This window comes from Cibotium barometz, chromosome 62, assembly GCF_041138505.1.
Source record: "Cibotium barometz isolate CiBa-2024 chromosome 62, ASM4113850v1, whole genome shotgun sequence".
Classification (NCBI taxonomy): domain Eukaryota; kingdom Viridiplantae; phylum Streptophyta; class Polypodiopsida; order Cyatheales; family Cibotiaceae; genus Cibotium; species Cibotium barometz.
The window spans coordinates 32,105,549-32,121,788 of record NC_141107.1 but is presented as its reverse complement, the minus strand read 5'-3'; the positions used below and the strand labels follow the sequence as shown (position 1 = coordinate 32,121,788).

Here is a 16,240-nt window from a genome sequence, read left to right as displayed (position 1 = left end):
GGTAGCGGGGGCAGCAGATAGCAACGCAGGCAGGGCAGGGCGGCGGCAGCAGCAGCAAGCTTCCACACTCCACACACGTACGCGCGCACACACACACACACACACACACACACACACACTGCAACCACACATACACCGATAGTTGTTCGATGAGATGTGGTACTGCGTCATAGCCAATAAACGAAACACCATCTTCATCGTTCAATGGAACCACCACTACTTCGTGCTCCTTTACTTGCACAGATAAGGAAGGCTTTGGCTGCAAAGTGAACCAGGCGGAGAGATACTGGCAATTTTGAAAATTTAGTATTTTTCATCATCAATAATAAAAACTATCTATGATTTCGGATTTGTGTTTGTCTTTTCGAGTTGAGAGAGCATTTTTTTTATTAGAGTAGAGCAAATATAGATATAAAAATACTTGTTTGCTTACATGTTCAATCAAGCATATTAAAATAGCGTACTATAAAAAATATTAGCATTTTTAAATATTTTCAAAATCAACAATTAATTTTACTTGAAACTTGTACTTCAAAAAGTGCGGCGATTTAATGGAAAGGATGTGAACTCGTTCTGCTCGCAACAAAGAATTCTAAGGACTATGTTGGGGAACAGCATTACCTTGTTCTAAAGGGCTTTGGCCTTCCGTTACACCTCTCTGTATTCCACAGATCTGTGGGTTTCCTCCAAACACATCCAACAATCAAAAGGACTATTCAACTCTCTTTCAAATCCTGGAGACATCTGGTCTCCCACTTTTGAACTCCATGAATTTACGACCTTCTGATGTTTTGCCCTCACTCAATTATGTTGCACTACCCTCTCCGGTTTTACCGTCACTCATGCACACCCTTTGGGGCTTGCTTAGCACCTGAACTTATATTCAATTAGAGTTGTAGCCACCTTGCCGTTGCCTTTTTATTAAAGTTTTCATTGACAAGCAAACGAAACCAGCACCATGCCACAAGCATGGCCATGTCAAGCTTTCAATGCAATGACAGATTTAAAAAAGCAGAGCTCATATGATTTAAGATGCTGGCACCACACCTACCATTTCATAAGCACTCGAAACTCCTTGCTTGCAACATACGTGTCATTTCATAAGCACGCCGTGCTCGCAATATATGTGCAATATACATTCGAACATTTTTTTGTTACTTGCAATGTATATGTCAAGTTTCGGCCACCTCACTCCTGAAACTCTCATGAAATGCGGGTGCCACCTTTCCTTCATAAGAAATAAACCACATAGGTCGAGCCCATTTCAAGCATACAATAGATCTAGTTTTCACAAGGGTCCTACTTGTAGCATCTTGAAAAGTCTATAAAAACTTGGACAAAATATAGACCATTCTAAGACAATGAAATCAGAAACTGCGAGGAGCAAATCTAACATTCAATAACCTACACGATAAATAAGCTTGTTTGGAAAAAAAAAACATTTGACCATTACATCTACAGCCCGTTAACGTAGAATGGAACATCATTCTTGCTTCTGTAAATCTGGTTGCAATGTGGAGTATGCGAAAGATAGCCAATACCCACAGACTTGCAAAGATAGTGTTGGTAATGACTCAGTCGGAAGACACTTGTGAGATCTGAAGAAGTGATAACAACATACAATACATACATACAAACTTCACGAAAGCTTGAGTTCACGGAGCTCGCTCACATTCACCTTTATGGACGGCCCCATTGTGGCGCATACAAAGGCAGTTTTCCAGTACACACCCTTTGCCCCCGTTGGCTTGTTTGAATCCACCGAGTTCTGCTCAGACCATAACTATCCAATCAGACGCTACGGAAGCACATTGTAAGAAATTAGATTTGCTTTTAAGAACATCTGCAATGCCTTATAGTCTCATTTATTAAAAAAACCACCATTACAACATATCTCATGCGGTTCGGAGTCTGAGAATCTTACAGCTACAGCTATAAGGTTTGTGAGCAAGTCCTCCATGCTGAAGGTGGTCTTGCCAAAAGGCACATGCACAATCCCCGTCTTATCGGTTCTGTACTCAACCTTCCCTGCTTTGAACTCTGATATTGCCTGCATACAATAATCATAAACAAGCCCAGCAGTTAAGAGAACCTAATTCATCTTAAGTGGGGGGATTAGTAGCTTTTATGAGACATGTGCATTTGGCTCCTGGTTTATAGGAGGCCTATATAAGTCACTTTATGGGTCAGTTTGAGGGAGAGCTCCTCAGACCTGGACTCCAGGCCTTGAGACTATTCCGTGCTTACATCCGATGGGTGTGTACTGGTGGTATGGGACGCCAGGGACTTTGCACGTGGAGCTATGTCTTGGATGCTACTGTCCCCCTTGCTCGGGGGTGAGCCTGAATGGCTCTATGGTAGGGCGGTGAGCTTGATGCTATGTCCTTTCATTTCCATGTTTATGCTTAATTGCAGGGTTTATCTGGTTGGGGCTAGAATTCAAATTATACTGCTAGTACAATATATTTTCAGCCTTTACTGTGCAGCAAATAATTTACAAGCTTTTAGGTTAGGACCAAGCAGCATGGTGGCCAAGGGTCCTGCAGCAGCACCCAAGCTGCAAAGCATGCCCACAGTTGAACTTACGATTGCAAAAGCAAAAAATGCGTCCAGTCACCTGGTAGGAATAACTCTTGCTGAAGAGCACATGCAAAATCCATACTGTAACTGTTCATATGCCATCATGCTTCTAGATGGCAGTACCGTAGAGTCATTACCAAGCAATGAACATTTTCTAGGTGCCTGCGTGCAGATACTAATGCACAAAATGTGCCATCTTTTCAAAGTGGTCACATAGGGTGGATTGAGGTTTCCAGAGAGACCCCATGCAACTAGAGTTCCTCATTATAGGGCACATGAGCAGAGCATATGCTATCTTGTGACGTCTGGCAACCTTCCTATTCTTGTTGTGGGAAAGGCCATGTATATCCTCTCTGTGCGCTGGACACAAGTCACAAAGGATAGTGCTCTGGACACACTTGAGGACACTACAAGCAAGGTTAGAAAAGTCCACCCAATAAACAAAGAGCTTGTCATACAACTCAACAAACCATTCTAACATTCGACTCCATGGAGGTATAACAATCACATAAATTAGTGCAAACTTTTCCGACTTCTTTAAAAAACTTTGAAGACTAGCAAGGGAAAAATTAGCCATACTTGTGAGAGATCTGAAGTCACGGTGCCTGCTTTTGGATTTGGCATAAGCCCCCGTGGCCCTAGCAATCTTCCCAACTTTGCAACCTGCCAGCATGGAAGACACATGGTAACTATTTGGCAGGGTAGCAAAATCCATTATCCACACCACTTTTGTAGGATTCACCAACTGAGAGAACACAGGAAACATGTCCAAACCAGCCATCCAATCACATGCAAACACCAAGCGTTCCATGAAAACACGCATGCCTGACTTACTGAGATGGCCAAAGACTATCCCTCTATTAAAAGTTACAGTAGATATGCATGCGAATTGTGGCTCAAAAGAAGCCAGTGTTTCACAAACTGGTCCCTAAAGTGTTATTAGTCTTGTTTTTGCCACAAAAAAAAAGAGAAACTTTTACAAATCTATTTTTTAGCAGGGTGTAGAAATAACCTTGGGCATCATATCTGGAGTAGCAATAAGCTTGTCAAACTCCATGAAACCACCACCAATCTGCTCAATCAGATCATCAGCTCCAACTATATCAGCACCTGCATTTTTTGCTTCAATCTGCTTCTCTCCTAGACAAATAAAAAGAACGAATTAAAGCATTGGTAGGGAAACTTACATTTTTTTTTAGCATTTTCTCGCTTGAGATTATAAAAACTAGTTATATCAGACAAAAGCATTAGTATTCATGAACTATCAACACAGTTATTAAACATACAGAAAAAACTTTTCCCGTAATCACAAGAAAATTAGCATGCATGAGTGAAGCTGGAGCTCCCACTTCCTGCTGCAGCAGCAAAGCCCCTGCACCTAACTCATTGAGCACCTCCCTCAGTTGTGTGCAAGTTTGCCCAGTGCCCATGCCTTTCTCTTCTTCCCACCCCCTCACCTCCTCTCTCTCCTATTTTTCCTCTTTTTCACGCTTCCCCTTTCTCTATCTGCCTCTGTGGCTTCCCCTGCCTGCAGCCCCGCCTCCGCTTTCCTGGCCTCCCCTGCTCATCACCCTCCACTTCACTCTGCTATGTCTCCACTTCTGGCTGCTCCTGTTTCCGCCTCCACCTCTCTTCCCTGTTTCCACTGCCACCTCTGTTCGATTCCTGTTTCCAACTCAGACCTTTCTGCACCACTCCATCCACCCTGTTCAAGGCCGCCCTCAGCTGTCGATTTTCCCATGCATTCCTCCTCCCTCCACTGTAACATCACTAACCTTGGTTTGAAAGTTCTTCAGAAGCAGACCGGTCCAAAGACAGATCCAAAACCTCTTGCAAGCCGCCCTAGTCAATGAGTAGAGTCATATTGTGGACGCCCAATTTCTCAGTGGCAGATACACACCGATAGGGATGGCCTTGTCATTGGTCACATGCACGGAACCTTTGTGTGTCTTCTTTCAACCCTAAGTAACTCAATAAGAAATTTGATGCAAGTCACCAACAAAGACAGAAGAGAGAGAGAGAGAGAGAGAACTGTATTTTCAGTATATTATACAGTACAAAAGACTGTACGAATCTGTGACCTTTGGCCTTCCAAAAAGGTAATCTAAGACCATCTAGACTGACTCTTGACTTGCCCAATGTTGGATATAGTGGAGCTTAAGCTGCAGCCTATGGAGATTGATATAAAAACATGGCTGAAGCTAAAGGAAAGATCAAAGAGAGAGAGTGTTAGAATACACTCTAGAGAGAGAGACTTGCACGAGTCAATGATGGGATAGTTGTGCGTTTATTTCAATGAAAGTACAAGACCTTTATAGGCCCAAAGGTTCTTCTCTTGACATTATAGCTTATGTCACATGACACAAATATCTAGATATTATTGTGACCCCTCTAAGAGGTGGTTCACACACATACACAAACACATCTCTAAGAGGTGGCTCACATGCACAAGTAAGACCTTGATTCCCAACAATCCCCCTTCAAGGGATTACCTCATACTATGTCTAGGATAAATCTAGGCTCATGGTTTCCCATGGCAATTTTCCTAATCAAGGTTAAATCACATGGCTCTAGTTTCACAGACCAGTTATGGGATCCAAACGATAGAGTACACACAGGATCAGGTCACAAACTCAAAACACACAACACAACTGAAAACAACACAAACTTGTGACTTTTAAAAAGCCCATTCATCATTACAATAGTTTGCCTCCTTTGTGGAAAGCTGTGTCTCCTCAATGATGTTGGCATCTTCCTTTTTTCTGGAAGTAGCACTTTTCATTTTGGTTGTTTTTTCCACAACGTTTACACGGCTTCTTTGAGTGGGAACACTTGATACCTTTGTAGTTCTTCTTGGTAAAGAAGGTGAACACTTGATACCTCAATGATGTCGCGAGATCTACTACATGATGGATAAACTTGTCAGAGAGACCAAGGGCTATTAGGCCAAAGGCTCTTTGATCCCTTAATTTCCAAGCCTTAGCTGCATCTTCATCTTCAGGCATCTTATCTTCACCCACGATAAAAGGCCAAAGTCCTCCTGATGCTAAATTTCAGTTTTGTCTACCATGTGTGGAAGTTTTCTGAAGCCCAAGAGATGCTAGGGTTAGGATTAGGTACAGCAATTGAGGCTTATACACAGGCGCCATACTTGAGAGAGAGAGAGAGAGAGAGAGAGAGAGAGAGAGAGAGAGAAAAGTTGTACGACTCAAGTGAATGATTGTATTGATATATAAAACCCTTCACCAAATACATGCTTTTATAGGCATAGAGCCTTAACTTTTGACTCAGTCAAACTTGGACTGGTTCTTCCCAAGGAAGGATCCTGCACACTTGCATAATATCAAATCTATCCTAAGAGATTGTTCACACATAAAGACACACACACATACTCATAAGGAGTGTTCACATGGAAACCTTGAGAAAGACACTACTACCCTTTGACTTTGTAACCCATACAATGATAAATGGCAGGAGAACATATATTGTCTCCAACGAACCCCCCTACAACAAATGTTCAAATGCCAAGAGACTGATACAATGCTGCATACATAGATGTTCTAACCAGTGATACATATCTAGATACATCACAGAATAACAGGGGCGTGATCTAAAAAGGAAGTGCAAGATACCAACCATGCCCCCACGGCTGCAAGCCCACTCATCAACGTAAAACCTGTCAAGTCTAGAGGTTGGGACCGGTGCTCCTCCTATCCGATCTCATGAAGTTGTGACTCCTAGGGCTGCACCCAAACTTTGGAAGATGCCAAGGGTCTCGTTGCCTAAGTACTAGTATCAGATCCTCCCACGCAGAGTACTATGTTCCTGGGACTGTGGCCGTACCTCCTCCAAGTCTGTCCTATGCGCTGCCTCTATCATGTTGAAGTCACCACCCATGCACCAAAAGTCAGCCTAGGGAAGGGCCTGCCGAACTGAGCTCCAAAAGAGGGCTCTGCCTACAGCGACGTTCGCGGCATAAACATTGAGGAAGCCAACGCTATCCTCTCCAATCAAAATGGTAACCCACTGTGCTCGCCCTGGGACAATGACTCCTGACCATGTCTCACGGTCAGCAAAAGCTACTCACTAACAAAGATGCAAACTCCTCCCCGCATCCCTAAAGGGCTAAAGGATGGAGACCGGAAAGTACGACTCCTACCTGGTAAAATCTTCCTACATCAACGGGTACCCCCCTCTGAGAGGTAATACTCTTGAAGGAAAAGAATGTCAATAGGTCTTCCCACTAGGAATGTCAATAGGTCTTCCCACTAGGACTCTCTGAAGCTCTCCTCTAAGGATGCCTTGTTTATGAAAGCACTCACGCCCCTCTAAACCTTGTATGTTCTACGAGACTATCCGCATATCAATCTATGTGAGGTGGAGCTAGCCGAACTGTCCACCACTCGAAGAGCCTTGGGCGGACAAGGAATAATCACAATCCGTACTGGGACAAAGGCGTGCTAAGCGGGCGCGGCTCCTGTCCTCCATGTGATGCGTCACGCCACTCTTTCCGAGCGCAAGAGTATTCGTACTCTTGCACTCCATCAATCACAATGGAGGTACCTGTAAGAGGGGGGGAGAGGTACTGCGGACAAAAGTATGCATGAACACAAAGAGCAGCACCTCCAAGCTGGAGGCCACCATCTCCCTATCCTGGCCTCTGTGGGTTGAGCCTCCAAGTTCCATCCTAGAACATGGCCATAGATGCGTGAGTACGTCGGTGATGCGAAGGTCATAAAGATGATGAGAAAGCTCTACTGCCTAACCCTGGATGGCGGCAGTAACCAACTCTGCGTCCCACTCCGTCCCTGGGACTGCACTCAAAGGGAAAGAGAAGATCATCGCGCTATTCTATGGCGTAGAGGGTTTGGAGTGGTGGAAAACCACACATATCCAAAGAGGTGCTACTATCTCCTCAAACAAATATGTCCCTTTTGCCGGAAGACAACGGAAGAAACTATAATCCATCGGCTACCTTATCTTGGAGGCCCTGCCTAGGGACTCTCGCGGGAGAGCTCTCACTGGGGAGGCGGCGATAGTCATCTCAGCCAGCTCAGATAAACGGTGAATTAATTGGCGAACGGAACTCGTCGCCTTCCTCCGCTCCGGATCGGGGGCTACTAGGGGACGACGAGAGTGCTCTAGAGAGGCGGAGTGACGGGGGAGGGCCGGCTCCGATGAGGAGGACACGCCTGAAGAAACAGTTGCAAGTAAAAATAGCGCAAGGATGGAGGAGGAGGAGGAGGGGAGGGGCACATGGGAGGAGGTGGAGGGGAGCATCGGGGGTGGGATGGAGACCCTACAACCCCACCCCCCCCCCCCCCCGCGCGGCGGTGCCATGCCCTCACACCCCACAGCCCCAAACTTGGTGGGGTCTACCGGCTTCACTAGTCCAGGGAGGCCTCGTGACGAGGTATCAATCGCCAAATCGGAGGAGCCGGGTGGGGCCCCTTGCCAATTGGTGGGTGCTGTGATAAATGCTCATAACAATTCTCTGGCAACACCGAATACTCCTGTGCTCTGCCAGCCTCACGCGCATGCCAACGACGCTCAGCCTTGGTGGTCGGTTGACGGCCCGAGCACAGGCCAACTATCATGTGCATAGAGCGTATCTACCATGTGCAGCACGCACACAAGACTAGCTTCGAGACTTGGGAAAGCTTGGAACTAGGCAAGCTCGTGCCCAAGTGTGGACGCCTAGTGACCAGCCAAGAGTCTATAAAAGGGTGGCCAAGGTTAGTCACGTTGTCATAGAGTCTCGCGAGTCTTTGCGAGAGCTCTGCGGTCAGGAGCCTGGATCTAGTGCAGACGTGTACTTGCTTCATGCAGTCGAGTCCGACAGCAATCTCGAGGCTCGCACGGGTATGGGACATCTTGGAATAGAGATTGGTCACTGTCATGGTTGGGTGGTGAGTCATACCTGCATCCCCTTCACGTTATTTGGCTTTGTTTTGTAAGTTTCGAGTCGAGCTGGGCTAGGGATAGACTGACGGGTAGACACTCAAGCGTGAATGGGTGGGCGCCCAAGTGTGGGATCGAAAGGTGGAAAAGCTACCGATCGAGATTCAGGACTACAGAGATATTCTGGAGTGCTATGTTATGCACCTAGATTATGTAGACGTGCTATTAGGAATTGAGTGGTTTAAGATCCTTAAGGTCCAGATACATTAGTCTAGTCATTCTTTTTCTTTTGCACATAGGAACACCCAGTATTGTATCCTAGCTAATTGTATACATTCCTCTCAAGGAACTCTTGTAAATATAGTTGATTTTGGAAACATAATGGATTCTTCTTTGTATATTGCTTTCCATTGTTTTGATTCCACTTTCTTCATTTATCAATCCTATAATGGATGTTGATGAATTAAGTGTGTTTGAAATCAAAGAATTAAAGAAGTTACTTGACTCGTTTCAAGATGTATTTCCTAAGGAGCCACCATCAAGCTTACCACCCGAGAGGGCAGTGGATCATCGTATTAATCTAGTCCCTGCAGGGTGTTCAACATGTGCTGTACAGGATGAGCTAGATTGAGGAAAATGAGTTGCTCAAACAACTCACAGATTATTTGAAGATGGGCCAGATCAGTCCAAGTAAATCACCTTGGGGTGCACCTGTGTTACTTAGAAGAAAGAAGGACAACACCTGGCGAATGTGTGTAGATTACAAGAGATTGAACAAAGTGACAATTAAGAACCACTATCCTCTCCCTGGATCAAATGACCTAATTGACCGTTTAGTGGGAGCGAAGTATTTCATAAAAATAGATTTACGTACTGCTACCACCAGATACGTATTCATGAAAAGCACGTGTGACTGCTCCCAACAAGAGGCCTACAGATCGCAAGACAATATATGCATATTTAGAACACTTAATTTAACTGTTATTAAACAATGAAAACAACATCAGTAACACAGAAACTGGAAATACTGAAAATACAAATGACACCAGCACTTGGGCCGGAAAGCCCCCCCCTCCCCCTCCCCCCCCTCTTTCCCTTCAATACTTTTTTGTATTTCTTGGAGTATTTATATTTTTACAAGTGTCACGGGCCAGACAGACCAGATTTCTCCACAAGGGAGTGAAAACAACCAAAAAGAACGGGTTCAAGTCGATGAAGATGTGTTGGGCAAAGTAGCCCCAGATCACAGGCTCATTCCCACCTTCACTGAGTGGACACCTGCCTTTCACTGGTCTTCCAGGACTGTGCACCAACAAGCACGCCCGTACTGATGCAGGCCAAGGAGTACACCGCGGAGGGAACGTGGCCTGGTTCTCCCTAATGAGCTTTGCTCCCAAATTCCCTGGTGAGTTTAAACTTCACTGGCTCTCAGAAGTTCTGAGAGCGCGGTTAACAACACCACATAGGGAAATACACTAGCCACACCAGGAAGAATTTTCCTGAACATGGCCAGCATATACATGCCATGATCCTGCACAACACAACTTAAAGCATTTCTTGAATTTAAATTAGCAATTTTCAGATTTAATCAAATCAGAAAAAGAATAAGAGAGCACCTGGTACGGTGAGTACAATCCAGATACAACCGATACTATTTGTAGCAAGTACAATCAAACACTTTAGGTTCTTCTCAAGTGTGCAAGTACAACCAACCAGGTACTATGCATGTACCTGTACTTGCAGTAGGTACAGTAGATACACCAAGGCAGCCAGCACGTTCAGTAGGTACACCAGGGGCAGCCAGCAGGTTTTGTAGGTACTCCAGGGGCAGCCAGCAGGTACTGTAGGGACTGTACTTGCAGTAGGTACAGTAAGTACACCAAGGCAGCCAGCAGGTACAGTAGGTACACTAGGGGCAGCCAGCAGGTACTGTAGGTACTCCAGGGGCAGCCAGCAGGCGTGGACAGCAAGTACAAAAGGAACTGGTACAGCCGTGGACAGCAGGTACACCTGGGCTGGTACAGCCGTGGACAGCAGGTACAGTCGATGGACAGCAAGTACTAGGCGGGTACAGCCAGCTATCTTCAGGTGTGGGCAGCTGTGAGGAAGCAAAGGAGAAAGAAGAACCACCAACCCACCACGTGGGGAAATTTAAAGAAATGTTCCATGCAAAAGAAAGGCTTATGCAAGGTTATAATACCTTAATACAAAATTTATACTTATGGGCACCCACACTAGGAAGTAAATGTCCAGCCCAACTTTAAGTGTGTGTGAACACATTAGCTTATAACAAATTAAGGTTTACTCTAGTTTATGGATTTCACCTTTTAAAAAGGGAAAAATGAATAAACTTACCACCTGTTCACACGCCACACCACCAAGTCAGCAAACAGCATTCCACGGTACACTGAGGGCGTCCCCGTCCAGTGTACTGGCACGACATAGCAGGCAGACACACGCAAACAAGTCATGCAAAAACAAATTTATGCATGCAGGCATTAATGCATGTGCACAAATACTGGATGAAATCTCCCTTTCATGAAACTTGTACAAGAGGTTCCTGTCGGGCACAAAACTGGCGCGACAAATATAAATAAATATGTGCTGGTCTTCCTATGGAGTGACAGTCCCATAGGTAAGACACCATCCTGGCTATACACGGGTGGCACCTACAGACTTCCGTCCATACAGCACGAAGCAAATCACACACGGGTGACACGAAACTGGTTCCCGTCCATGTGACGCAGCAGTGGTCGCACACGGGTGGCACTGATTTGTCTCCCGTCCATGTGACACCATAAAACTAGCGCTTTCACATGGGACACTAGCCTGGCCCCTAAGAACCCCTAAGAACATGGCACAAATCTGGCCGCTCTATGGAGTGAGAGTCCCATATAAGTGGCTCCAAAAATCGAGATGGACCAAATGGTGACATCCCCCCGGGCTTCTAAACAGTTGACCTCAACTGAAAAGCCTCAAGATATGCCTGTAGAGGCTGAGGGTAGTCAGCAAAATAATCCTCATCTACCCACTTTGCATCAATTGGTAAATAATTTTTAAATTTCACAAGGTGTCTCCTGGAAAGCTTCCCATGGGGTAACTCTCTCTCCTTGTGAAATACAATCTGCTCTGGCTGAAGGATCTCCTCAAGCTCATCAAATTCTGGCGGATCTTCTATGACAGGCTCGTATAAATCTGGCCCCACATACTTCCGTGCAAAAGACTCACATGAAAAGCATTGCGAATCTTCCAATGGCTGGGTAAAGCAAGTCTGAAGGACACTTCATTATCTTGTCAATCACTTCGAAAGGTCCATAATATCGAGTAGAAAGCTTTGGATATGATCCCTCTCGTCCTGGCCTCTTCCGAAGCCTAGCTTTCTCAAATTTCAGCAATACCCAATCACCTACCTGGACTTGCATGTCTCTCCTATGCTTGTCAGCAGTCTTTTTATATTTATCTTGTGACCACGCAATGGCTGTCCGCACCTGAGCAAAGGCTACATCCAAGTCACGCACGTATTCATCAGCTGCAAAAATCTCATCCTTTATACGAAGGATGGGTGGCAAGACCACTTTGCCATATATAATCTCAAACGGGGCCTTTCCTGTGGAGGCATGAACTGTGTTGTTGTAGGCAAACTCTACAAGTGGAAGATATTTCTCCCATGCAGTCTTTTGATCTACCACATAACACTTCAACAGATCCAACACGGCTGAATTTGCAGCTTCACTTTGGCCATCCGTTTGGGGATGATAAGCTGATGAAAACTCAAGTTTAGTGCCCATGTTATCAAATAAAGCCCTCCAGAAGAGGCTCGTAGTCCTAGGATCTCTATTCCCAACAATGGACTTAGGCATACCATGATGCTTGAAGATGTTAGCAAGAAAAAGCTTCACCATATGATCAACTTTAATGGTTTTCTTAACGGGCAAGAAATGAGCTTGCTTGCTAAACTTGTCCACAATGGTCCAAATAGCATCATTCCCATGCTGGGATCTAGCATAGTAGCAATGAAACGCATTTCGCCGTTCCTGAGGCATACGAAACGTTTCGAAACGTTTCGTTGTTTTTGAAACGAGTTTTTTTGGACAATTTTTTTTCCCCAAAACTGCAATATCCACGTTAAAAAAACGTTTGGCTGTCGTTTTTGTGCGTTTCTGTGCGAGCAGCCTGCAGGTTCTTCGAAGTCACGCGGCGCACAGGTTCTTCGACTCACGCCGCACGCGTCCAGCCGCGCAGTGCGCACTCTAGCGTGAGTGACCACTGACTTGCCTCTCTCTCTCTCTACACCTCTCTCTCTCTCTCTCTCTCTCTCTCTCTCTCTCTCTTTCTACACACACACACAGCCGTGCTGCATTGCTGTCGTGTGTGTGTGTGTGTGTGTCTCTCTCTCTCTCTCTCTCTCTCTCTCTCTCTCTCTCTCTCTCTCTCTACACACACGTCACACGTCCTCTTTACACCTCTCTCTCTCTCTCTCTACACACACGTCACACGTCCTCTTTACACACCTCTCTCTCTCTTTACACCTCTCTCTCTCTCTCTCTCTCTCTCTCTCTCTCTACACACACACAGCCGTGCTGCATTGCTGTCGTGTGTGTGTGTGTGTGTGTAGAGAGAGAGAGAGAGAGAGAGAGAGAGAGAGAGAGAGAGAGAGGTGTAAAGAGAGAGAGAGGTGTGTAAAGAGGACGTGTGACGTGTGTGTAGAGAGAGAGAGAGAGAGAGAGAGAGAGAGAGAGATGTGTATGTGTACAGTGTGACATGTGTGCACTGTGTAGAGTCTAGACTCTAGAGAAAATTCTGAGAAATGAAATGAAATGATATATTAATGTCTTCAGGAGGCCAATTTCCAAAATGACCTATGAGACCAAAAAAAGAGAGAGAGACACACTACAGAATTATGATTAAATTTATAAGGCTGAAAATTAACCTGAACTTTGAACTTTGAAGGCTGAAATTTTCTTGAACTTTTTATAGAATCGAGATGGGTCGCAATCGTGATGCTGTATGGGCCCATGTCACCTCACTTGGAAGATACGGTGGGTCTGGGGTCGAAAAGTGGAAGTGCAATTTCTCCTTATTAGTGACCGGCGGGAGTGTAACCCGCATCAAAGCCCATTTGTCTGGCTTGAAGGGTGAGGGCATTTGTGCTTGTCCCAGGGTACCAAAGGCTGTGTATGACAGTCTACAAGAATGGAAGAAAATCCAAGAAGGGGTTGTAGACTCTAACACAGGCACAGGTGTCGAGGAAGAAGAGAGCTCCAAGGTAGTGGCAAAGAGGGGGAAAACTCATGTGGCTGAAAGCCAAGATTCCTTTGCAGGTGGTGTGTGTGCAGGTACGAGCTCTATGCCGGTAGCGGCTCGTTCTAAATTGCCGATTGTGGGGTCTCTCAAGAGAGGCAATATCAAAGCAGGTTTTCAAAAGCAGGCTGTGAAAGAGGCAACTCGAGAGCTCACTAAGCTCTTCATACAATGTGCCTTGTCTTTCAACATACTACGCACAAATCGTTGGAAATGTGCCATGCGTGCCGTCAGTCGGATTGGATACGAGTGGAAGGGACCCAACTATGAGACTATGCGCACTAAAGAGCTATGTAGAGAGCGTGCACAGGTGCATCACGAAATTCAGCCATTAAGGAAGACTTGGGAAAAGTATGGTTGCTCATTGCTTTGTGACGGGTGGTCAGATGTACGCAAGAGAAGTGTGTACAACATCTTGGTGTCCTCTTGCAAGGGCACAATGTTTTTGCCTGCCATTGATGCATCCCAGCCAGGCACAGTGGTTACAGGAGAGTTCATTTGGCGCCATTTGCGTGAGGCTGTTTTGGAAGTTGGGCCGAAAAATATTGTGCAGGTTGTGACTGACAATGGTTCAAATTGTGTCAGTATGGGCCACATGCTTGAGGATGAGTTTCCACGCATTGTTTGGACACCATGTGCCAGTCATAGTTTGGATCTTATGATGGAGGATATGGGCAAGCTAGGTTGGTTGCAGGAAGTATTAAATACAGCTCGCTTCATTGTCAAATTTGTCACAAATACACAGTGTTAAGTTTTCACATGTCTCAGACTTCAGTCTTCAAAGTTCTAATTTGCAATTTATTTGAGCCTATGAGATCAAGGTAACATGTGTCCCCCCCCCCCCCCCCGGGTACCCGAGCCGTTTCATACTTCTGGGCTTCACCATGAAACGTTTCGAAACGCGTTTAAAAAACCTTTTTTATGAAACTCCTGGCTGCTATGGGATCTAGGCAAGTCCATAATAAAGTTCATAGTAATACTTTCCCATGGCTGCGAGGGAATAGGTAATGGCTGAAGTAAACTTGGAGGCTTTTGCCTATCAAATTTTACCTTTTGGCAAGTAAGACATGCACGTACATATGCCTCAATGTCTTTACGCATGCTTGGCCAAAAGAAATATCTCTCAATCATGCGTGTAGTAGGCATGATACCTCTATGAGCAGCATAAGGTGGAGCGTGACATTCCTCCATAACCTTTGGACGCATTTCCTTCACCACACATATGCAGTTATCCTTCATAAGATAACCCTCTTTGATCACATAAGAGGCATGCAAGTGACCAGCCATCAAATCAGTCCATATATGGCAAAAATCAGCATCCATATGATACAAATCTCGCATGGCAGATAAGTCACCATGAGAGGCCACTGAAACTGCAACCACATAAGGCCTCCTAGATAATGCATCTGCCACCACATTTTTCTTTCCCGGAGTACATACAATCTGAAAATGAAACATGGAAAGAAAGTTTACCATTCTTATCTGCTTCTCCGAAAGCTTTGTTTGAGATAGAAAGTATCTCAAGCTTTGATGATCTGTCTTGACTACAAATTCAGTCCTAAGAAGATAAGGTTTCCATATCTTTAAGACATGAATTACAGCCAAGAGCTCTTTCTCATAGATATCCATATGAAGCTCGGCATCATGCAATGGACGGCTCTAATATGCAACTGCATGACCTTGATTTAGGACAGCCCCTATACAATCGCCACAAGGATCACATTCCACTATGAATGACCTTTGCAAGTCGGGAACAATCAATATGGATTCACATATGATAGCATGCTTGAGTTGCAGGAATCCTGCTCCTTTGAAGACAGTTTTGTGGACATCCTGTGGCACCACTCGTATCTGGTGATAACCACTCTTCAAATCAATACGGATGAAACAAGCCAAGCCATCAAACTTATCCAAAATGTCATCAATACACGGGCTTGGAAATCTATTCTTGATGGTGAGCTTATTTAGAGCTCTATAATCCACACACATGCGGAATGACCCGTCTTTCTTTTGAACAAGAAACACGAGAGAGCAATAATAAGGTGAGGAACTTGACTGAACCAAACCTTTCTCTAAAAGCTCATTAACCTGCTTGATGATCTCTTCTTGCTGTGCGGCACTCACACGGTATGCGGGTTTATTAGGTGGAGAACTGCCTGGCACAAGATCTATGCGATGATCCTCAGGCCTTAGAGGAGGTAGTTCACCTGGCAATGCATCAGCAAAACAATCTTTATATGCATGAAGAAAATTCAGCCTATCCTGAGTCAAAACATCCACATTTTGATGACTTGGTTCAATGCTATCACAAACAAAAACCAAGTACGCAGAAAGACTCTTTTTCATTGCTTTATTAATCTGGATGTGAGATACAAGTGGCATAGAATCCCCTTCCTTGCCAGCATCAATAACATGCATGCGGTCTCTATGCATAAAGGAAATCCTGTTTGTCTTGTAC

General features: G+C 45.1%; 1 protein-coding gene across 1 annotated transcript in view; it reads right to left on the bottom strand.

Moving 5' to 3' along the window:
- Positions 1-1,375: 1,375 nt before the first annotated feature.
- The window catches only part of LOC147604367 (uncharacterized), a 71,926-nt gene continuing 57,061 nt past the window's right edge, over positions 1,376-16,240 (bottom strand). The window contains exons 4-7 of the mRNA XM_086795709.1: positions 3,593-3,720; positions 3,160-3,243; positions 1,925-2,050; positions 1,376-1,768 (exon numbers count right to left, since the gene is read on the bottom strand). Of these exons, the coding sequence (XP_086651835.1) occupies positions 1,640-1,768; positions 1,925-2,050; positions 3,160-3,243; positions 3,593-3,720 (467 nt within the window). The 3' untranslated portion in view covers positions 1,376-1,639. The remainder of the gene's footprint in view (positions 1,769-1,924; positions 2,051-3,159; positions 3,244-3,592; positions 3,721-16,240) is intronic.